This window comes from Pleurodeles waltl, chromosome 8 (assembly GCF_031143425.1).
Source record: "Pleurodeles waltl isolate 20211129_DDA chromosome 8, aPleWal1.hap1.20221129, whole genome shotgun sequence".
In the NCBI taxonomy this organism is placed as follows: Eukaryota; Metazoa; Chordata; class Amphibia; order Caudata; family Salamandridae; genus Pleurodeles; species Pleurodeles waltl.
Genome location: NC_090447.1, coordinates 1,493,258,562 through 1,493,280,971, shown reverse-complemented (window position 1 = coordinate 1,493,280,971; position 22,410 = coordinate 1,493,258,562). Strand labels below are relative to the sequence as shown.

The following is a 22,410-nucleotide window of genomic DNA, read 5'->3' as shown; positions in this document are numbered from 1 at the left end:
GCATGTGCGCCTTTTTTATCCTCTGGCGTCAAAATGATGCACAGGAGGAGGTGGGCCTTAAAACAAGGTGCCCAGCTGGATTTGCGCCGTTTTTTAACGCCTGGGTCAGGCCAGGCGTTAAGGCACCTGTGGGCTCATTTCCATGGTCAGAGACCATGGAAGCAGTCCACAGGTGCCCTTTCCTGCACCCAGGGACATCCCCTGCCACCCTCCCCACTCCTGGAGGACACCCATGGATGAGGGGGACCCATCCATGGTGAGTGCAGGTAAGTATATATTTTTTTTTCAAGTGGCATAGGGGGGCCTAACTTGGGCCCCCTTACATGCCACTGTACCCAATGGCCATGCCCAGGGAACAGAAGTCCTCTGGGCATGGCCATTGGGCAGGGGGGGCATGACTCCTGTCTTTGCTGAGACAGGAGTAATTTCCGTGGGGGTTGTGCATCAAAAAATGGCACAAGTCAGGTTAGAGCCAATATTTTTTACTCTGACCTGACTTGCATCATTCTTTGGCACATAACCACCCGACTTCCCTTCGCCTTCACTGCCCGGTTTGAGTCATTTATTTTAGCGCTAACCAGGCCGCAGCGCCGGCTAACGTCATTACATAAATAAGGCGCCCGGCTGGTGCGTTGGAATGGTGTTAGCCGGCGATAAACTTTTTGACGTAAATGTGCCCAAGCGCTGATTTGCGTCAAAAAGTATAAATATGGGCCTACATAATACAAATGTAGAGTAACCAGATTCCATAAATGTGCGTGAATGGAATTCAATAAATTTTAACTGTATATTATCCCATCAATTTGCATTCACAGGATTTGGCAAATGTGCAAGAACCAGATTCCATGAGCCCATAGGAGCTGAATTCCATGAATTTGTAGACACATATTCTGCAAATTTCATATATCTGCACAAACTTGCTGCAGTAAATGTATCCGATTCCATATCAAGCTACAAACGTGCCCCAATGGCAGGCATATATCGTTTTGGTGGAGGAAGACCTGGATGCCAGATAAACATCGCAGACTTCGGGCGGAAGGTCGAAAGCTGTCAATTGTGCCGCTCAATCTCCACGCAAGAAGGCGGAGCATTGACAGGTTTGGGTGGAGAACCTTCCCCTGCTGCTGTGACCGAAGATCCTCCCATAACACATATTTCCACATTCCCACCCTGCCTGCTCACAGGCGTTACCTGCATTTTACATTGGGCCACGAGAACTTTCAGTTTGCAGTGCTCCCTTTTGGCCTTACCAGTACTCCTTGGGAGTTCACAAAGAAGATGGCAATGGTTGCAACTCATCTGTGGATTCATGCCAGTCTTCCCCTATCTCGACGACCTGCTGTTGAAGACGGACTCACCGCGGGCTATATTCTCCGACCTCCGGCTGACCTTCTGCATTCACCGGGGTTCACTATCAATGTGCTGAAATCCCATCTGACTCTCTTTCGGATGCTCTCTTTCATCAAAACTGTTCTGGACATGGGCAGTTTTGGGCTTATCCTTCTGAACAGTGAGTCCAGGATATTCATGCTATGATACAGATGTTTCAGCCTCTATCTGGGATTTCGGTGAGACTGACCCTGAGGCTTCTGGGACTCATGGCTTTCTGCATTCTGCTTCTGACACATGCCTGCTGGCATATGTGGGCTCTGCAGTGCAACCTGGAGTCCCATTGGGCGCAGCCTCAGGGGAATCTCTCCGACATGGTCCAGATCTCAGAGGAAAATGCAAAAGGTCTGAAGTGGTGGTTAAGGAACGGGATTGGGTCAGCAGCAGACTCCTCTCCCTTCCTCAACCAGATCTGACAGTAGTGACAGATGCATCATTCCTGGGATGGGGTGGTCATTTGGGAGAGGTGGAAATCAGAGGCCTGTGGTCTCCCGTGGAATCCAGACTCCACATCAAGCTTCTGGAGGTCCTGGCATCAAAATCCTTTTTGCCCTCTATCAAGGGAACACCACCACTTTGTGGTACTGCAACAAACAGGGTGGGGTCGTGGACCCTTTGTCAAGACACCCTTTATCTCTGGACATGCTGGAATGTCAGAGGATATCCTTGGTGGTTCAACATCTGATGAGCTCCCTGAACGCCAGAGTGGACAAAGTCTGCCGAAGATGGCTAGCAGATCACGAAAGGCATCGCCATTCAGAGGTGGTGAAGTGTCTCTTTCAGCAGTGGGAAAAGCCTTGGTTAGATCTGTTCACCACGGCCTAGAACAGCCAATGTCAGCAGTTCTGCGTGCTGGAGTTTCCAAGGCAGCTCTTGCTCCGAGATGCTTTTGATCTTGAGTGGAACTCAAGCCTCCTGCACCCCTTTTCCGCCCATATCACTCCTGCTGAATTTGGTATCCTGAGCTGTTTAGCATGGCCATCAGTCCTCCGATCAGGCTGCCTCTTCAGGAGGATCTTCTGTTGCAGCAGCAAGGGAGGCTTCTCCACTCGAACCTGTCAATGCTTCACCTTCTTGCATGGAGATTGAGTGACAACAGTTGACAGCTTTCGACCTTCCACCCAAAGTCTGCAATGTTTATCTGGCATCCAGGTATTCCTCCACCAAAACTGTATATGCCTGCCATTGGGACAAGTTTGTGGCTGGATATGCAAACAAACAGGTTGCTCTCCTTTCTGCTCCCTTTCTCAAATTCTTCTATTTATTATTTTCCTTGCCCAGCAGGAGTCTGGGCACCTTATAGGGCTACCGTTCTGCCATACCTGCTGTTCTGCGATAGCCTGACCAGCCGTCCCTTTTCAAATAACCTTCTTTACATAGGTCCTTGAAAGGTTGGCAACATATGTCTCCTACTTTATCATGCCTCAGTGGGGGCTTAATCTAGTTCTGACATTCCTGATGTGAACTCCTTTGAGCCTTTGAACAACTGTCCTTACCATCAAGATGGCCTTCCTGATGGCAATAGCATCCGACTGGATGGTGAGTGAGCTTCAGGCTTTGTCATGCAAGCCTCCATACCTGAACATCTATCCAGACAAGCTGGTTCTGCAAACTAGAGCTTCCTTTCTACCGAAAGTCAGCACTCCCTTCCACGTAGGCCAGTCCATCACCCTGCCTACTTTTTTTGCTCTGCCATATCCCTTTAAACTAGAGGAGTGACTCCTCCGTCTGGACTCAAAAAGAGTGTTGTCGTTCTAACCTGACTGCACAAACGTGCCGGGTTGATGACCAACTCTTTGCGAGGTATGTTGGAGCAAAGAAGGGAAAGGCTGGGCAGAAGAAGACCATCTCCCGGTGGATTGTGCTCTGCATTAAAATCTGCTATGCACTGGCAAAGGAGGCAGCCCACTGAGGGTTTGCATGCTCATGCTACCAGAGCCTTGGCTGCAAGCACTGCACACGGAGTTCCAGTCCTGGACTTCTGCCAGACAGTAGTGTTGGCCTCTCTGTACACATTCACCAAGCACTGTTGCATAGACAATCAGGTCTGTTTCGATAGACAGTTTGCCTGTTTGGTCCTGCAGGACATTCTGAAGTGAAAGTGTTTCCCATACCCACCTCTGAGGAGGTAGAAGGTATTGCTTGGGTATCTATTCTAAGGAAAGGAATCTGCGTCTAGAAGGCTCTATCAGATGAACAAGTTTCTTACCTTCTATAACGCCTCATCTGGTAGAGAGTCTATCTAGCTGCAAATTCCTTACCGACCCACCCATCCTCCCCACTCTGCAAACAGATTTCTAGGGTCAGGACTTTCCACTGTCAAATCCCTAGTTTTCCACATCAGTGGTCAGTGTTCTTCATGGCTCTGCACTCCTGGTGTTGAAAATTTGCAAAAGAAACTGACGTCAGTCAGCAAGCTGTGGTGGTGCCTATACAGGCACAGCGCACAACACTTCCAACACGGACGATGCCTCGTGGAGCCGATTGACACCACCTTCTGGCGCACAGTGATTCTGCTCACAAAAAAATCTTGATCCAGTCTGATGCCTGGTAATAATTCTAAGGTAAGGAATCTGCAGCTGAATAGAGTCTCTACTAGATAATGCATTATGAAAGGGAAGTAACTTGTTCTTTAACTGCTTTTAGAATGTTCTATGATTACTTTTTTGGTTGATTGTCCATGTAGGAGAGCCAGTGTCGCTACCACCCCAAGAATCTGATTCGGTCATAGTGACGTGAATCCCAATGTGGACTCTAGATCTGCTTACACTCTGCAGCTTAACACCGAGGTAACCCAGTCTACAAAAAAATCTCACACTGAAATTCTGCAATAATGGGGTAAATTCTCACACAGGTCCATGTTTTGGTCGAAAGGCGGGTATTCTTCAGGGTCCAGCGACCCTTCCCTGCCCTCACCGAGTTCTAGCCCATTGGAATAGGGCTCAGGCTCCAGCCTAGAAGGCATGGTTCTAGGGGTGCTGGAGTTGCCATTGGGTGACGCCCCTGTGGCTCCATGTTAGAGTTAGGGATCAGAGTGCAGGTAGCGCTGCTGGTGGGCAACAAAGTGCTCCAGGAGAGCCGGCATTGGGACCGGCTCTGGGGAAGGTCGAGGTGGTACGACTGGTGCCAGTCTGGATCTATCCATGGATTTAAGGAACCCAACTGGCACTAGAGCTACCGGTGTTGATCCAGTAGGGGATCCTCCCGAACACTCAGGGCCCGAAGATATGAGGCAAATGTCCTCCTAAAACTTCTGAAGGTGAGCGGGGGTTGCTCCGGCTCCCAGAAACTCGAGGAGGCATGGAGACAGCCCAGACACTGGCTCAACTATGGAGCCAGGCCTCGAATGCAAACCTTCTGACATCTTGTTGGCTAACGGACGTGGTGAAGTTGAAGACCTCTTTGACTTCTTGCTCTTCGTCTTGAGGTGGAACTTACCCGAGTGACCCGCTGACTTTGAGTGCGATAAAGATCTTAGGCTCCATGACCGATCCTGGGACCTTCCTCTCCACTGGGATCAAGACCGTTGCGGCATCACACCTCGAGCTGCTAGGGCTTGAGAGCCGCAAGGCTTTTGGATTCATTGCATGACAGCTAACGCAAGTCTTGACGTTGTGGTCTCACTCTAGGCACCAGAGGCAAACAAGTTGCGGGTTTGTCACCGACATCGAGTGGTGAAAGGCACCACGGAGCATGACGCTGGCATTCTGAGATGACATCGCTGCCACATGAGGAGAAGATTCTCTCAAAAAGGCTTCAACAAAAGTTGAAAAAAGGTTTAGTCAGAAAGTGATCAAGGGGTAGTTCTCTCCATATCTGCGCTAATTGGCGCAGAAAAAAAGAAATTACATCAGCTCACAGAGGTGGCGCCTATATAGGCACCGCGTGCATCACTTCTGGTGTGGATGATGCTACACGGAGCTGATCAATGCCACCTATTGGAGCATGGGGGTGCTGCTCATGAAATATTTCCAGATCCAGTCTGACGGCTGGGGATAATTCTAAGGTAAGGAATTTACGACTAGAAGTCTTTATCAGATAGGACCTCGTGGTGGCTCTTACACAGATGAAGTGTTTCAACAGGGAGAGTTTCCCTTCTGTTTTGTGACTGAACACCACCGACCCCAGCCATCCAGTAAGCAGAGGATACCCAGTAACCAGGGAGGTGGTTGTGAGGCATTCACACATGACAATCCCTTGTGCACTGTAGCCTTGGGGCTATTCCCTAATTTGCTATTTCTGCCCAGTGGCTCACATGTTGGTATCAGGACTCACTATGCCTGTAGTCATATACATTACTGCTTAGTGCATTACAAATACATTTTTTTGTGTAAGTCAGCTCTGCACCAGGAAAACCATACTAAGAGTATTTGAACTTGATTTTCCTTACAGTTTTACTGTCTTGTAGATTATGATAAAAGTAAGAAATAGTGGATAAAAGAGAATTCAATGGCAAATGCTTTACAAAATCAAACTGTAGCCTTGGGTAAAGCACTGTATTTTGACAGAACTACCCTTCCCTCCCCTAATGCGCTTATAAAACAGTAGAGGTGCAAGACCTCTCCAAACAGTCAGTATACATTGAAAGGGTTGGTCTAAGAGTTAGGACCCAGATTTACCAAGGGCTTTTTTCACCTTTGCGTCATGCAAAGTGACACAAGCCCTTAAGTCAGATTTACTATGGCACGCAGAGCCACCTTGCATGGTTCTGCGTGCCATTATAATGCTGGAGTAACACAAGGCAGCGCAAGTCGCTGCTTTGAGTTACTCCAGGCTGGGAAGGCGTTCCATAGGTGAAGCAGGGGTGTTTCCATGCATCCACCCATGGTTTGGGACGGATTCCAAAATTTACCAACACTAGTAAGCCTGGGAGTGCATCAAGGCGTAAAGAGGAGAAATATGTTTATTTCTCATTGTGTTTTCCGCTTTCTATGTGTGCTGCATTCTGCAACACAAGTAGAAAGAGGAAAATGCCTCAGTGAATAGTTTTTGTGCACAAAACCAATCCTGCACGTAACGCAGGCACCCTTGTATCCTGATGTAATGGTGCCTGCTTTGGCGCTTGGCTGCCACAAAGGTGCAAGCGCACAGACAGCAGGAGTGCTCCATGTGTAAGTAAATATGGCACATTCTTGCCCTCTCCATTTGATATACAGCAAATGTACAGAAAATTGTCTTGCTACGTTTCACCAAATATTAATAAATATGGCCCTAGGTGTTTAGTATTCTGTAGCAGCTCAAAGAGTAAGAAAAGTGAGGAACTGCTGACACAAAATAAAATAATATAAAAGGCCAGATAATAATTAGTCTCTTTAAACTGGAGACTGAAGAAGAGGTGGTCCAGGTCAGTTTCTTCCTCATGTTCCTTTAGTCTCTTCTCTATTTCCATTCGATGCTTCATTCCTCTAAGTTTCTCTGTTGGTTGACTCCATGTTGGTGGCATTCATTACCCCATCTGTCGGTGTGCATTTGTGTGTGTTTGTAAGGGATATATTTTTGTAGTTTTGATTAATTTGAAGTTATCACAGAATTTTTGTCACTCCGTTTTCATAGTCAAACATTCCCATGTATTATTCACGAGTGACCGTGTATAGCATTAGCGACTCAAGGAAACGTCATGCACAAAATGTAAAATAATGTACCCACTCTGTGTGCTTAAGCAGGTCATGTTTTAATCCCTGACACCCCTTGAGTCAACATGGAGAAGTGAAAACATTGGGAAGGCAGCAGAGCATCGCAGGAATGTTTGATAGCAAGAAAAGGTACCCTCTAGCCACCACTCTACAGGGTTTGAAGCAGCTGAAATACCCTTAAGAGGGTCATGTTTGAAACCATGGCTTCCACCAGGAGGACTCTTCGTTTATAGACAAATGCTTTGCATTTTTATTACAATAAGTAGATGTGTATGCTTACACGCATCATAAACAGATTTAAACTTCATTTTAAAAGTAATATTCGGGGATCTCTGCATTGGCCCATGCTCCCCCACCCATAATCCCCTGTTCCCTCAGAGATCAACCCGAAGTCTTGCCATCTGGCGCTTGTTAAGCAGTCTCAAGTCTGTTGAAAATGCCCCAAAATGCTGATCATCTTCAAGCCTAAAAAAGTCCATGAAGTGCACTGCCAGATGGCGAAATCAGGTGTAGGTGGGTAAGCAGTGAACCAACCCTTACATTTTACATGTTTGTAGGTGTATGTGCTCCTTAAAAATCAGCAAAAGGTCTGTGACAAATTGCAAAGTTCACTATCAATTTTTAAAGCGGTCTAACAGGCCTGTCTGGGTTGCCAGCACCAAATGGAGAACTAGCGCATTGAAGCATCTACCCTACTAGACAACTGTTGATGATTTTGTGACATGTCAAAAACCGCTTGGTAACCAGTGAGAAAGATGACACCAAATAAAATACAATTTGCACAATGTTCTATCTTCCTACACTATGGGCACATTAATAACCCATCTCGCCCAACTCTTGTTTCAGCGCCACTTGTTGCATCTCTTCCTTCACTTCCTGCCATCGTCCAACACCAACATGACTGCTCTGGAAGCCTCATGTGTGTAGGTTGTGGCATCAGGTCAACGGCAGCTGGTTAAGTCTCACAGTGAAATCAAACATATAGCTTATTTGTTTGCAATGCATGGGATACATGAAAACAGAACTCTAAAGGCAACTGCTGCAATATAAGACAGTAGCTGTCCAAGTTGGTTTTGCTTCACCTTCTGGAGATGGGATTGACTGGTGGTGTGTCAACTGGATTTCCATAGACACTGGATTCACTTTTTCTGTAATGTGTCCATGAACTTCTGTTTGCAACATTTGACCTTAGTTTAAGGGTTTTACTTCATGGTTTGTCACCTGAGCTCAGGTTGCTGTGAACTCTCCTGCACATTAATTATTAGGAAAGCTATTTGTCAATTGGCAAATGATTTTGCAACCTTACTGCATAGAGGCGATTCACTGGCCACAGAGAATGACCTCCATGTAAGTGCTCCACCTTAAAGCTGGCCTCGTGCTGAATCCATCACAGGGGCTCTATCCAATGTTGGGCATCTTCAATGGTCCCTGGTTATATATTCCAAGTAGGCAGGTCAGTGACACAAAAGTGCTTCTCCCAGCATCTTTTAACATGCTGTTTTTTCAATATTGTTGTTCATCAAGGATTTATTTCTATTTTTTGTCAACAGGTGCCAATTCACTACACATTGTGTTGGGGGAAATCACTTCAAATTATTCACATGCTTCTGGTGTTGAAGATGAGATGGGAATATCTTATCTCTAGTCAGGTGAAATGACCATAGTTGCTGTCAATCCGTCATAGTGAGGGGATCAGGATGAGTAAAATGAAGGCAGTCTTGGGAGGCAACATGAGGGGGGTTGTACAGTTTTTTTACTTTGTGTTGGTCAGGGTACACTTTCTCCTACTGTTAACACAAGTTGTGTTCCGTTTCTTGCGGGTCTTCTGTCCAAACTATGAGTAGCAGTTGTGTAATCCTCTCTCCTGCTACATTTCCACTTCAAAGCAGTATAGGGCCTTGTTGCAAACGGTATCTGCCATTGGGGGACCAATCATTTTGAGATTGTGTGCTGAAGGTACCGCTCCTCCGGGAACACATGATAGCAGCAAATGAGAAGAAAACGCAAGTGGAAAGACCACCCTAAGGAGGGCCGCCATCAGAAATGAATTAGGTGCTTGTGACGCAAATTTTAAAAATAGAAATGGCCTTTTCTTTTTGTTGTTTTTTAAATATTTAGTGTAGAAATAAATCCTTTTTTCTCGTCACATGCTTTCTTCATTTGGTCAAATTTGTCATGCAGAGTTTTTTTTTTACATTTGTTTGTGTTACTTTTTATAAGTGTATTTAACATTCTAGTCTGTACAGGTTATTCATTTTTCCGTAACCAGAAAAAATTCCCCATATGCCTTAAACATAAACTATCAGAAAATCTACATGCCCAGGAGACTGTTCAGTTGCTTTTAGAAAAAAAGGCTGACTGCAGCTCTATCCAAGGACGCGGACTGTACATTGATCGGGCCTATCCTTTTGGCTGACCTCTGTTTCCACTTGCACAGAGCTCTGCCTTGTGGTTTGACCAGTGAGCTGAGATAGCATCTGGTTTCTGGCTGGGTTTTGCAGGTTGATCTTTTCCAGCAAAGAAGGTGTGATTGCTTCAAAAGTCTAAAACTGGTACCATTTCTTGTCTTTGTACTTCAGCATCAACTGCAATAGAAGGGATAACAAAAAAAATACAGGTTACCTAAACGAAGACTGGCCATGTTAACATAACATTGTCATATTCGGCTTCCACCAAGGGAAGAAAGGAGCAAAAAGGTTTAGATGCACTATCTTACAACTCCGATCAATGATTATAGTTAGGGACCTATTGGGTGTATGAAATTCACATTGTGTTACAAATTAGGATTTAGAGTATGGACATATTACTCAAAAGTGTTAAGTTGGAAAGGGTCAAGAGACGAAGTTCAAGTCTAGTTCACAGTTTTAAACTCATTACAACACATTAAAAATTAAGGAAGCTGATGAGTCTGCCTGCCTATATCCTAATGGAAAAAGACACTGTTAAAAATGTGATGTATTGACAAAAATAAAAAAAATATTCTGCTGCTAATTCTTTAAATGACTTGTAAACACGAACTGCCCATTGTAGTTTATAGAAAATTAGGGAAACCAGTTAAGTGGTGTCATGTTGTGAATGTTACAAATGTGCCCATTTTGCGCTTCTCACTCACTGTATACAAAATGTACTTTGATTAACCTATTAAGTAATTGAAATAGTTTGGACTTCGATCTCTGAGCAGCAGTAGAGCACTATACAAAGCATTTTTATGGTAAAGAGTTTCTCTAACACGAGTTTATGAGACAGCCCAACATCAGAGAAAAGGATGGGAACATCTGAACAGTGCAGCATTTTGCCGCACGTATGTGTCCAGTTTGAGGCACAGCGAAATAAAGTGATTTGCCCACAATTATATAAATATGGCCCTCTGGTCAAATAATAAAAAAGGAGTAACATTTCCTGCCCTAATGTTGATCCTGGGGAATGTCTTGACACATTGTGTTAGAGTCCTGGATTGGTTTGACAAACAAAAGGAGGACTGCGGCTACATTTCCTACACATATTCCAAGGTGGCATCAAGTCATGTACTGATGAAGGCCAGAGCCTCCAATCAAACCTGTACATGCACAAGGCAGAGAGAGAAACACGACTCACCTGACACTGCCTGAGGATGGCAATATGATTATTCTGGGAGCATGTTTTCTGAAAATACTTGTGAGCACTTCTCTTGCTCAATTAACTTTGAAAGGCACAACTACTGAGCAAGATGAGGCATCTCTGATACCCTCATTTGAAGAGACTTCTCTTGAATACACATGTACCTGTACCTACATGTGTGAGGCAGGCAGAATAGGAGGTCAATTTATTAAAATCTTTGAAAACGATTCAGAGGCCAACATTCAGCATTGACTTTTGCGCCTATTTACTAATTTCATTATACTTGGTCCAGTATTCGGCATGGCAATACCCTGGCCTGTGAATACATACACCTGGGCATATAGGCCCAGATTTCTCAAAACTTTCCACAATGCAGCACAGCAAGACATCTTGTTGCTTTGCGCTGCTTGAAAGGGAGAGGGTGGAATATGCATGTTTAACATTCTATGGCACATTCCTGTCCTCTTCTTGCACTGGTGTGCAACGCGCTGCCATGCGCTAAAGCAGGCACCCTTGCACTGTTGTGAAAGGGTGCTTACATCACAGGCACGATTGTTTTTGTGCAGGAAGGAAAACGTTCCTGTACAAAAACAATACTCTAACGCCTTTCCCTCTTTCTATGTGCGCTGCAGAACGCAGCACACGAAAAAAAGAGGAAACAACAAGGAGAAATAAAGATACTTTGCCTCATTACACCGCCCTCAGAAGGTGCAGCATTTGGACATATTCCCAGGTCTACCTCTCATGGTAAATCTGGGAGTGCGCCCGAATCCATGGGAGGATGCGTGGGAAGACCCACGCTCCACCTATGGAACGCCTTACCCGGGCAGAGTATTGCAAGGAAGCGGATTGTGCTGCCTTGTGTTACCCAAGAGTTACCAAGCACTGCAGGGCCACGCAATGTGGCCTTGTGATGCTTGGTAGATCTGACTTCAGTGTTGTGTTGCGCTTGCATTACGTTATGTGACGCAACGACAAAACAACTCTATGATAAATCTGGCCTGTAGTATTAACCAGGTGCAGCATGTTGGGGTTAGCGTATTAGTACCTCATGCTTTCCCGCATTCTAAGCAGCAAAATATGGAATATGCACTATTTTCAAATTCTGCAAGGCAATATTTGTGAGGGAAAAAGTGTGAAACTACTGCACTACTTGGGACTTCTGTTTGTGCACATACTGTGATTTCCACAGAACTTGCAATGGGGCACTAAATGTGTACCTTCACTTATATTGGTTAATTGAAATTTTCAAGGCGAATAGCGTTAATTATTGGATAATAAAAAAAACTGGCTTTTTATGTTTTTCTTATTCTGTAAATGGCAGTGAACTATAAAATGGATTCTCTATTTTGGTTTTCTGCAAAGTTTGCATCAATATGTCTTCCCTTCACCCAACTTCTAATCCCACGTCCTGTCCCTCAGTAGTGCTGCACTTGTGTTATTTGCTGTTCCGGGGGTTTAACCCCTGAACACCTTTCTCTATTTCCATTGGTTTTCACTCCCACATTCCTTCTTCCCTCCTCCTTCATCCCCTTCCTCTATTTCCTTTTTTATTTGATAGAACATTCCTAAACCCTTTCCATCCTTTTTTAAAACTAGTCCCAGATTTATTAGGATTTTGTTTCTGGTGTGTGCCGCTTTTGTTGCTCAGCCCTAAAGTAAAATCCTTGTTGGGATTTACCAAGCCACGTAGATCAAGACTTGAGTGGCTTTGTGTGGGATTTTATCAGAATGTAATGCAAAGGAGCGCTACGCGCTGCCTTTCGTTGTGTTGCACCACGGATGCGTTACATGGATGGAGCATGGTGTTTCCTGCACATCCACCTATATAGTTTGACATAATCCCATATTTACTAAAATCAGTAGATATGAGTTTGTGCCAAAATGGTGCATCTACCCGAGGCTGTCATTAACAAGTAGAAATATCTTTAGGTCTCCTTGTTACTCCCTTTTTGCATGTATGCTGCAATCTTCAGCACACGTACAAAGAGGAATAATATTTTGTGGCTCTGTTCTGACCACAACGCAGGCATGCATGTGTCATGGTGCAAGGGTGCCTGCATTGGCGCTAGGCAGCTTGCGCTGTGCCAGCCGTACAAGAGAGCACAAATGCACCATATCTTAGTAGATTTGGCACATGTCTGCTCTCTTACTTTGAAGCAACACAGCAGAGCAACTTCCCTTGCTCCATTGCATCAAAGTTTAGTAAATTCAGGCCATAGTTTATTTCTCGCTCACCCATGTCCCTCCCTTTTTCCATTCTTTTTGTGGGGGCTCCCTTCCATACTTTAATTATTTCTAAACCCCATCTCTACCCTTTGCTGTTTCACATTACAACTATATTTTCTAATAGGGATTCATTACAGGGTCCACAATGTAATTGTCTTTTGTAAAATAAAGTTTTAAAATATATTATTAACAGTACTTGAGGGGAGTTTTGTATTTATTTCGATCAATTTGTATTCCTATCATTTGTTTTGCCTGTAAATGGGTTTTAGATTATCTTGGTTCTCCGGAAAAGGTTTACAATGTGTTGCTTTTGTTTGAATTTGCATTTTACATATATACACCACTTATTTCATTATAATGTGGTGACAGATGCTCATTTCTGTTTTACATGCAAGTGGAGGCTGTATAAATGAGTCCTGCTTCCACACATCAGGACTACCCTTATAGCTGATTGTGCATAAAAACGCCCCAGGCATGCTCCGATGTAAGAGAAATCAGAAAGAAATCACAACTTTTGCAAACAATTTAGATAACACATGAAATTAATTTCCTGGAAGGCTTTCTGAGCAGCCAATCACTAGTGAGCTGTAGATGATTTGCAATCCACAAGAGCTATATAGTTTTGCTATTATGTTGTCCTTAACAGTCCTCAACCTCAGCAGCCTCGACCAACCAGCGCACACCAGCCGATCAATCCTGGTCGCCTCTCACCACACAATCCACCTCGGCCATCATGTCATCCATCCACTCAGGAGCACCCTCCGACCTACGCCCCCACCACTTTATCAACCTCAAAACCAATCACATGAGAACGGAACTCCACAGCATCCTCAACACCTCTATCGTCACGGCTGTTTTCCCAGACGAATGGAAACACATAGAGATCAGACCACTCCTAAAGAAACCATCAGGCGACCCCAGCAAACTCAAACATTTTCCACTGATCTCTCCGATTCCCTACCTTGCCAAAGTACTCAAGAAGGCCATCAATTAACAGCTCATCGAATACTTGGAACAAAACAACCTGCTTGACATCTCCCAATCTGGATTCTGAGCCAACCACAACACTGAGACTGCAGTCATCTCAGCCACAGACAACATCAAAACACTTCTCAATCATGGGGAGACCGCTGTCCTGATCCTTCTCAACCTCTCAGCAGCATTTGACACCATATCATACCACCCCATCAAAAGACTCCACGACATCGGCATACAAGAGAATTCCCTCAAATGTATGGTCTTCTTCCTGACAGAATAGACCCAGTGCATTCATCTGCCTCCCTTCACCTCCAAACCCAAGGAAATCAGATGCGGCGTACCCCAAGGATCATCCTGCAGCCCCACACTGTTCAACAACTAGATGCCCCCCCAACCTTGCGGACATCATCAGATCTCACGGTCTCAACATCATATCCTACGCGGACAATACACAGCTCATCCTCTCACCCACCCCACCCACCAGTACAATCTTCTGTGACGCAATGACCAACGTAGCCAACTGGATAAAAGCAAACTGCCTCAAACGCAACTCTGACAAAACAGAGGTCCTGGTCTTGGGAGAAACACATCCGTATGGGACCACAGCTGGTGGCCAACCAAACTCGGACCCTCTGCCACACCTACAGACCACGCACAGAACCTTGGCATCATCATCAACAGCAAACTGACCATGAAGCAACAAATCAAACGAGTTATCTCCTGCTGCTTCCACACAGTCTGCATGCTCCACAAGATCTTCAGATGGATCCCAGTCAACACCAGAAAAACTGTCACCCAGCCCCTTGTCCCCAGCGGCCTCGATTACGGCAATGCACTCTACACCGGCATCACGACACAACTCCTCAAAAGACTCCAGACCACATCAACTGCAGCAGCTAGACTCATCCTGGACCTCACCAAACAGGCCCATATCACCCCACACCTCAGAAACCTCCCCTGGCTCCCCATCCAGAAGAGATGCTAGTTCAAGCAAGATCCTCATGCATGCCTACAAGGCCTTCCAAGATCAAGGACCGGCCTACATCAACCACCTACTGCACTTCCATCAGACTGCCGGACACCTGCGCTCCTCCTCTCTTGCCCTCACACGCACGCACACACACACACACCCTGAATCCGTTGCAGCCCCAGCGGCAGCCATTCCTTCTCCCACATCGTCGCCAAGGCTTGTAACGACCTGCCCCTCCACCTCCAAACAGCACCCTCCCTTGCGGACTTCAGAAAGAAACTCAAGACCTGGCTTTTTGATGGAGACCTCGCACCACAGCACCCAGATAACCCCAGGGGTGTTAGTGCTGTGTTCTACAAATATTCATTGATTGACTGATTGATTGCCTTACTGTCCTAAAAGAGGGAGAGACACATTGTCCCTGGGCAATTAGAGGCTATCCCAATCCCATGAGCATAAGGTTACTGCACGGGCAGAAGCTGTGATATAGCTGGCTTAGGACCCATGTGAAAGGAAAGGCGCAATAACATAAGGAGCTAGAAGAAGTGGACATTCTAACCACTGGGACAATGGGCACTGGATCCCGCGCAATGGAAGAGAAGCAGCCCAGGTCATGGACACTGTAGTTGGGGGAAGCCATCACCAGCCTACATGCTTCCTTTTAACAAGATCTTCGTAGGCTCTCATAGCAACATGTCACTCCACCTGGACAGAACACATACCAGACCCGAAAGCCAGTTCTTATAGGTGTAGAATCACTGTCTAAATCACCCTCACCTTCATCACCTGATGTACTAATATCCCAGCCTGTTGTTCTGTGAGGCAGGCACCTTCACTGACTAGGCTCACAACAATGATTCTTTTGTCCTTATATGCAGCTTAAAGCACACCAGTTGACAACAGACAAAATAGCAATATGTAGTTTTGGTGTCTATTGTGCTTACTAGCATAACATAATATATAACATAACATGAGGACTGCATCATTTAAGTATCACCTTTGTGATTCTCATTCATACACAAATCAGAGCGCTGTAATTGACTCAATTGGCGTATTCCAATTGAGGACCAATACCTTGAGGACAGCTGTTAACAGTTTACTTTGTCAACCTTTACCCACCCCACTGTCACCCCTGAACTGTTGAAACTTTCAGTCCATATCCTTCTTCATCAGTACCTCATGTGCATGTTTGGAGAAGGCCTCTGCGCTGTACATCATGCCGGTTGTCTTCTCTTCCAGTTCTCCAAGTCTCTGTCCTCTCTCATCCAGTGCGATCCGCGTACGGGCCAAGTCCCCCATTACACCTACGGCAGCGCCCTTCACCCCCTCGAATCCCCCTGGTCCGGGGATGTGCTGCGCAAGACTCCGGGACGCTTTGCCTGCAGCCGCCTCCCCAACTAGAAGATAAATTGTAACAAGTGCCACAAACATCAGCAAGTTTTGGTCAAGACCATTATCAGGTGGTCATTCAGCAGCAGTGTATAACATTAACAAGAACAGGTAATGCTTAGAATTAAAAAACATTTTTAAAAACTCAGCAGGAAAGGAAAATGGGTAACCAAGCTTCTTGAACTTTGGAAAAAGGCACTTGGCGAAACTTGGGTATATGATATTGGGGGAATTGGTGGGAATAGCAGGTGATACCTGAGGGAGTTATATGTAGAGGTAAGTAGTTGAAAGAAGACACATGGAGTCAGGCGGAGCAAGCAGTTTAATTAATCTCTTTCTCATGGTCAACATGCCAGCAGTCTCCTAGTGATTAGGTGTCAACTTCATGAATTTACAACAATTCAGAAAGAGTGATGTAGGAATGTGAATTAAAAAATGTCAAGGCGTAAAAGGGTGTTTTTTTTTATTTGATGCAATTATAAGTAGTTCACGCACATATTTTGCAAGTGGCTCAGCACAATGATGTCAGCTGCTAATGGTCACACAGAATATAACTGTCCTGGTTCCATTCCACCCAACTGGACACTACCTTCCACTCCCAACAATCAAATATATCTTCTAACTGAAAGGGGTCAGAAGTTAACGAAAGGCAAAATGCAGCAATATACAAAACTTCATACAGAACTGTAGTATTCTGTGCCCCAATTCCTTCTGTGTTTTAGCTAGTGTCTGGGAGGTTGAGAGTGAATGATGTAATTAAATGTGAGTGTGTGGCCTGGAGAGGAAGCTTGGAGACAGGGACAGTTGGAGGGAGGATGGTGCCCAGAAATGGACCTGTCTGCTGGTGCTGTAACTGTAAGGGCCTGAAATGAAATAGAGAACTTATCTCCTACCTGGGTGGCTACAAACTCTTGGATATTATTAGAGATAGAAATGAGACTATGTTGTCGGAGGGTACACTGTGTCTTGAAGTCATGTAAAGTTGAAACATCACCTACCTGGCAATGAACAATTGTGATGCTGAAATATAACCATCAGTAATTAAGGATACAGCACAAAGAATTCAAATATATGGAAAAGAAAATTAAATGGGTCTCAACGAGAGCATATAATATCTGCAAGCATTGTGCTCTGGCTATATGTTTTTGGCTTGACAATACATAGGCCATAATTGAGGGAACTGATTGCAATCTCATTTCATTTTCTTTCCCATCCATTTGAATTCTTTGTATTGTATCCTTAGGTTATACTTCTAATGTGGATCATAATTCACACAATTGTAGTATTCACTGATATGTTTTTGGTATTCCAAATTGTATTTATTGCTGATATGTGTTTTGGTGATATGGGTTGCCAAGCTTTGAGATCATACATATATGTTGGACTGAGCCCTACTTTGTTGTAACTAATATTACTGTACACACTCATTTGGGTTACGATAAGTAGTATGTCACATATCTAGTTCTGTTACTTGCTCCTTTTTCCTTTTCTCTGAACTTTGTTACTTGGTTCCTACTAGTTCCATCACTTATAACTAACACTTACTCTTCACTCATACTAATTCACACTACACACTTCAACGCCCTTCAGTATTCCATGAATACACACACAGCGTGCCCTGTGACTATTTTTTTGTAATCATCTTTACGGTTTATTGGGCTCAGCTGTTGCGGGTCGGGACTCATCCCTTGTTTTTCTTGCCCCTCGATATTATGTAGCATGTAGATCACCAATATTTCATACCCTTTCCAGGTCCTTTATTTTATTAGCTCAGGACTTCCCTTGACTCGCGACTTGGTACTTTCCATTTCATTATGGCCACCCCCACTTTTCGCATTTCACCATCCTTCTGCAATTGGCTCTCTAGGGCTGTTACCATGCTGGTATTTAACTCAGTTGAATTTTATGTCAGGACCGGAGGCGAGGATTATGCATTTCTTTCTTCACTTTATTTAATCAGAAAGTTCAAAGATTATCAAAAACAAAAAACACAATACTACATATTCCATGGTTCATAACAACGGTAACCATGGCAACCACTATCCAATCCTGGTCCAGTCCGACAGTCTATATATACTTACCGCTCTCCGAGTCCTTCCCGTTTTTTCACTGCTCAGAACGTCAGTGAAGTTCCCTCACTACCTCTGTTCAGAGTGCAGTTTGTGGGAACTGACTGATCTGTGTGCTTTTGTACCGCTTTCAATTTCGCTGTTTTTCAGAGTGCCATTGTCAGTGTGCGGCGCAATTAGACCGCACAGCAGACTTTCCATATTTTATGTCAGGCGGGTCCACCAGAGGGTGCCCTTTCGTGCCACCTGTGAGGCCTGCATTGTGAGCCAAATTAGGTCTCTCTGGGTCACAGCGCACGATCGCCCTCATGCTACACACTATGGGGTGAGAGCTTTCCCAGTGTGTGGGTATTGGGCTCCTTAACCCCCTCCAACTCTCGGTTGACACCGCTACAGCGGTACATTGTAGGCTGTTCCTCAGGCCCGTCTCCCAGCATTACCACCTCGGGCAAGTAGCTTCTACGGGGACAATCTTAGCTGGCAAGAACCCCAGCAAGGGGGCTGCCCTTCTTAACAAACAGAGCGTTATTTGAATTTCACAATTTTCCTTGTCTGTGAAGTGCTCACACACTCTTTACTATGCAGTCCTTGCAGGACCACAAGCCCCCACTATGGCTGAGGAGGAATGGCACCCTCAGCACCACCTCCCTGCTGAGATGGACAAGCTCCTGTCGCAGGCTATAGCTAAGGCACTCGCCCCTTTACAGGAGAGTGTGGCCAGGTTGACAGCCCAGGTCTCTACTAGGGCTGGCTTGTTTGGGGATACAGGATCGGGCCCTAGTGGAAATAGCATTGCGGCTCCCAAGAAATTACACAAACGTGGCGCAGGGCACCTGGAGGGTTTCGAGCACCTCACTGAAACCTTCCATAAGAGTGCGCGCACGTTAAGCCGTATACCCTACTGGGAGGCTGCCTGGCCTGGGGAGAATGGCAACAAGGCTGCCCCAAACAAAGGCCCTAACGCAGGGTTGTCCATTCCAGGGAAGGGTGACACAGATGAGGACGAGTCCTTGGACTAGAACCATAATTCTGGTCGACCCTGGCACCCAGCTTTAGCCACGCCAGACCCCTAAGAAGGGGACTATTCTGTTTCGGACATGTTCAACCGAGAGGATATTTATCACTCCAGGTCATCGGAATGGCAGCCGGACTAGAAAGTTTCTTAATATGTGGCCAGCAAGATACGCCAACCCCTGGATAAGGATGTGCGGGCCAGATTGCGGGTGAAATGCCCTCGCCCAACTTTGGAGAGCAAAGTGGCGGCTATGCCCGACATCGACCCAAAAATGTGTACTTTTTTTGCTAAATATACAAGAGACCTCAAGAAAGGCTGGAGGGCATGTCAAGATAAACTCTTAGACATCCTGGGCCCCTCATGCAGATTATACAACTGGCAGAACAGTCAAAGCACACAGAAAACCACCTTCCCACAGACACAGTGGCAGGATGGGCCCAGAGGTCAGTGTGCCTTCTGGGCAATGCTAATTGCACCATCTCTGCAGAGAGACATAGCTCTGTACTAATTAAGATAGACCCAAAACGTGGGGAGCTCTCCAACTCAGAAGCAGGGGTTTATTGCACAGGGAAACCTGTTTGGCGACCCCCTTGTGAAACAGTTGGGGAAGTTAATGGCGACATTCTCAGCACTGGACAAGGCGCAGACCTCAATTAAAAAAGATCTTTCCTGGAAAGGTTTTTGGCAGGGCTGGACGAGATAGGGGTCACTCCTCCAGCAGCTCCAACTTTAAAGGCCCTAGCAGAGACTCAGCCAGAAGAAATAACGGTTGACATAACAGCCGACAGGGAGCGTTCTTCCCCAAAAGGGGAAGAGGAAAAAACAGCACCGGTGGCAATGCCCGTGTTGGGGTGAACGCCCCCAGTGGACCTAACGATAAGCATTACCCCTTCTTCGCATCGAGAACTTGGGTGGAGGTTGGGAAGGTTTGCGCACAGATGGGCGATGGTTACCTCCGACTCCTGGGTCCTACAGACAGTGGAAGGTTTCCACATAGAGTTCATAGCAACCCCGTTTCAAGAAACACCGCCAAAACCAATTTTCTTCTCTCAAACAGACATGACATTGTTCGATGCAGAGGTGCAGGAGCTCCTAAGGAAAGGGGTCATTTGCAGGTCTGTATTACACCCGCAAGTTTTCCTAAGCAATATTTTCCTAGTCATAGTCATATTTCCCGGTCATAAATATATGTGTCTTCAATGAGTGGATGGTATACAGGCACTTCGAGATGGAGAGCATTCACCTGCTCAGGGATCTCCTCCTTGAAGGAGACTGGATTGTGCGCTTGGACTTTAAGGACGCATACCTCACAGTACCGATCTTCCCTCCACACCGCTGGTTTCTACAGTTCATATGGAGACAACAGGTGTTTGAATTCAAGTCTCTCCCTTTCAGACATTCGTCAGCACTATGGTGCTTTACAAAACTCCTCAGGCCAGAAGTGGAATACCTCAGGACAGAGGAGATGAGGATAATAATTTATCTAGATGACATCCTCTTGATGGATCAGTCAAGATCCCACATGAACATGACTATTGTCTTGCTGCTGGAACTGGGTTTCGTAATAAACTGGAGGAAGAGGAGTTATCACCCTCACAGACTAAGACCTTCCTGGGCTTCCATACAGACTCCAATGCAACCTCTCTAAGCCTCCCTAGCTCGAAGGTAACCAAGAGCAAGAAAGAGATGGGGAAGGGTCTGAGGAGGGACAGGATTTCCCTCAGACAGCTGGCCTGGATAATGGGTCTACTATTGTCTTCTATCCAGGCTATATTCCTGGGTCCTCTGCACTACTGAGCCCTACAGCGGCTGAAGGCGTGACCCACACAGAACTGATCTCCCTCTCCTCAAGACGCAGACAGAGCTACAGTGGTGAATAGACCAGATGGGCGATCTTCGGATCCTCCCTGGACCTCATCATAGAATTGGATGGCAGCCGTCAGGGCTGGGGTGCCAGGTGTGGGGAGATCTCCACAGGGGGCCGATGGACCCAGGAGGAACTCATTTTGCATATCAACTGCCTAGAACTGCTGGTGGGGTCCTTTGCAATCAAGTCCCTGTCTCAGGACAAGGCCTTTGGCCGTATTCTCTTGAGGATGGGCAGCGGTTTCGCAGTCCAGTACATAAATTGCTTGGAGGGCACTCGCTCAAAAGCGCTAGCAAAATTAGCCAAAGACTTGTGACAATACTGCCTTCAGCACCAAATTTCATTGACAGCGGAGTATCTTCAGTGGTCACAGAATACTGTACTGGACTGGAACTACAGACATATGGAGGATACCAGCGACTGTACAGACAGGTCTTCAGGGCCCTCATGGAACGATGTGGCCCATGCTCAATGGATCTTTTTGCGTCCAGACTGAAAGCACAACTACCAAGGTATTTCAGTTGGCATCCAGACCACGGACGTCAGTGGTGGATGCCTTTCTGCAGGACTGGGAGTCGAAACAGGCTTATGCATTCCCTCCTTTCCTTCTGATACTGAGGTTGCAGGGTCAAGTTCAATGTCAGAGGGCCTCAGTGGTTCTGGTAACCCTGCTGTGGAAATCGCAAGCGTGGTTCCCCACACTGCTGGAACTATCCTGCGACACCCCAATCTTGATTCCAGATCCACACGGCCAGCCACACAGCCTGGTTCTTCAGGGCCATCTGAACCTCATGGTGTAGAAAATTTCAGGCGCTGATGGGAAGACGTCAAACTTTTGGAGGGGGCTGAGAGATTGATCCAGCAGCCATGGGCTCCAGGGACAAGTAAGAAGTACAAGTCCATCTGGGCTCGATGGGTTAGTTCGTGTGTGGAGAAACACCTGAATCCCATGGGGGTCCAGAATACATAAGTCCTACATTTTTAGCCAAACTGGCAAATTCAGTCTTATCCTACTGCACAGTAAATTCTTTTAGATCGGCGATATCTGCAGGGTATCCTCCATTTCACAATACACCCGGTAGGGAGCATCCTTGGGTCTGCAAACTGCGTAAAGTCATCTGGATGTCCAGATCTCCTGAGCCAAGATATTCAGGTCTCTGGAACGTTAACATTGTTTTACGTTTTTTGTCATCTTGGCAGGATGACCATTACCTCTCTAGGAAGGAGATCTCAGCTAAGCTGACTATTCTGTTGTGCCTCTTATCCTGTAAAAG

The 22,410-nt window shown here is 45.9% G+C and overlaps 1 protein-coding gene across 5 annotated transcripts in view; it reads right to left on the bottom strand.

Moving 5' to 3' along the window:
* Positions 1-7,039: 7,039 nt before the first annotated feature.
* The window catches only part of STXBP5L (syntaxin binding protein 5L), a 1,301,131-nt gene continuing 1,285,760 nt past the window's right edge, over positions 7,040-22,410 (bottom strand). For all 5 annotated transcript variants that reach the window (XM_069202705.1, XM_069202706.1, XM_069202709.1 and 2 more), the window contains 2 exons: positions 15,973-16,193; positions 7,040-9,607 (listed from right to left, as the gene is read on the bottom strand). In XM_069202705.1, the coding sequence (XP_069058806.1) occupies positions 9,566-9,607; positions 15,973-16,193 (263 nt within the window). In that variant the 3' untranslated portion in view covers positions 7,040-9,565. The remainder of the gene's footprint in view (positions 9,608-15,972; positions 16,194-22,410) is intronic.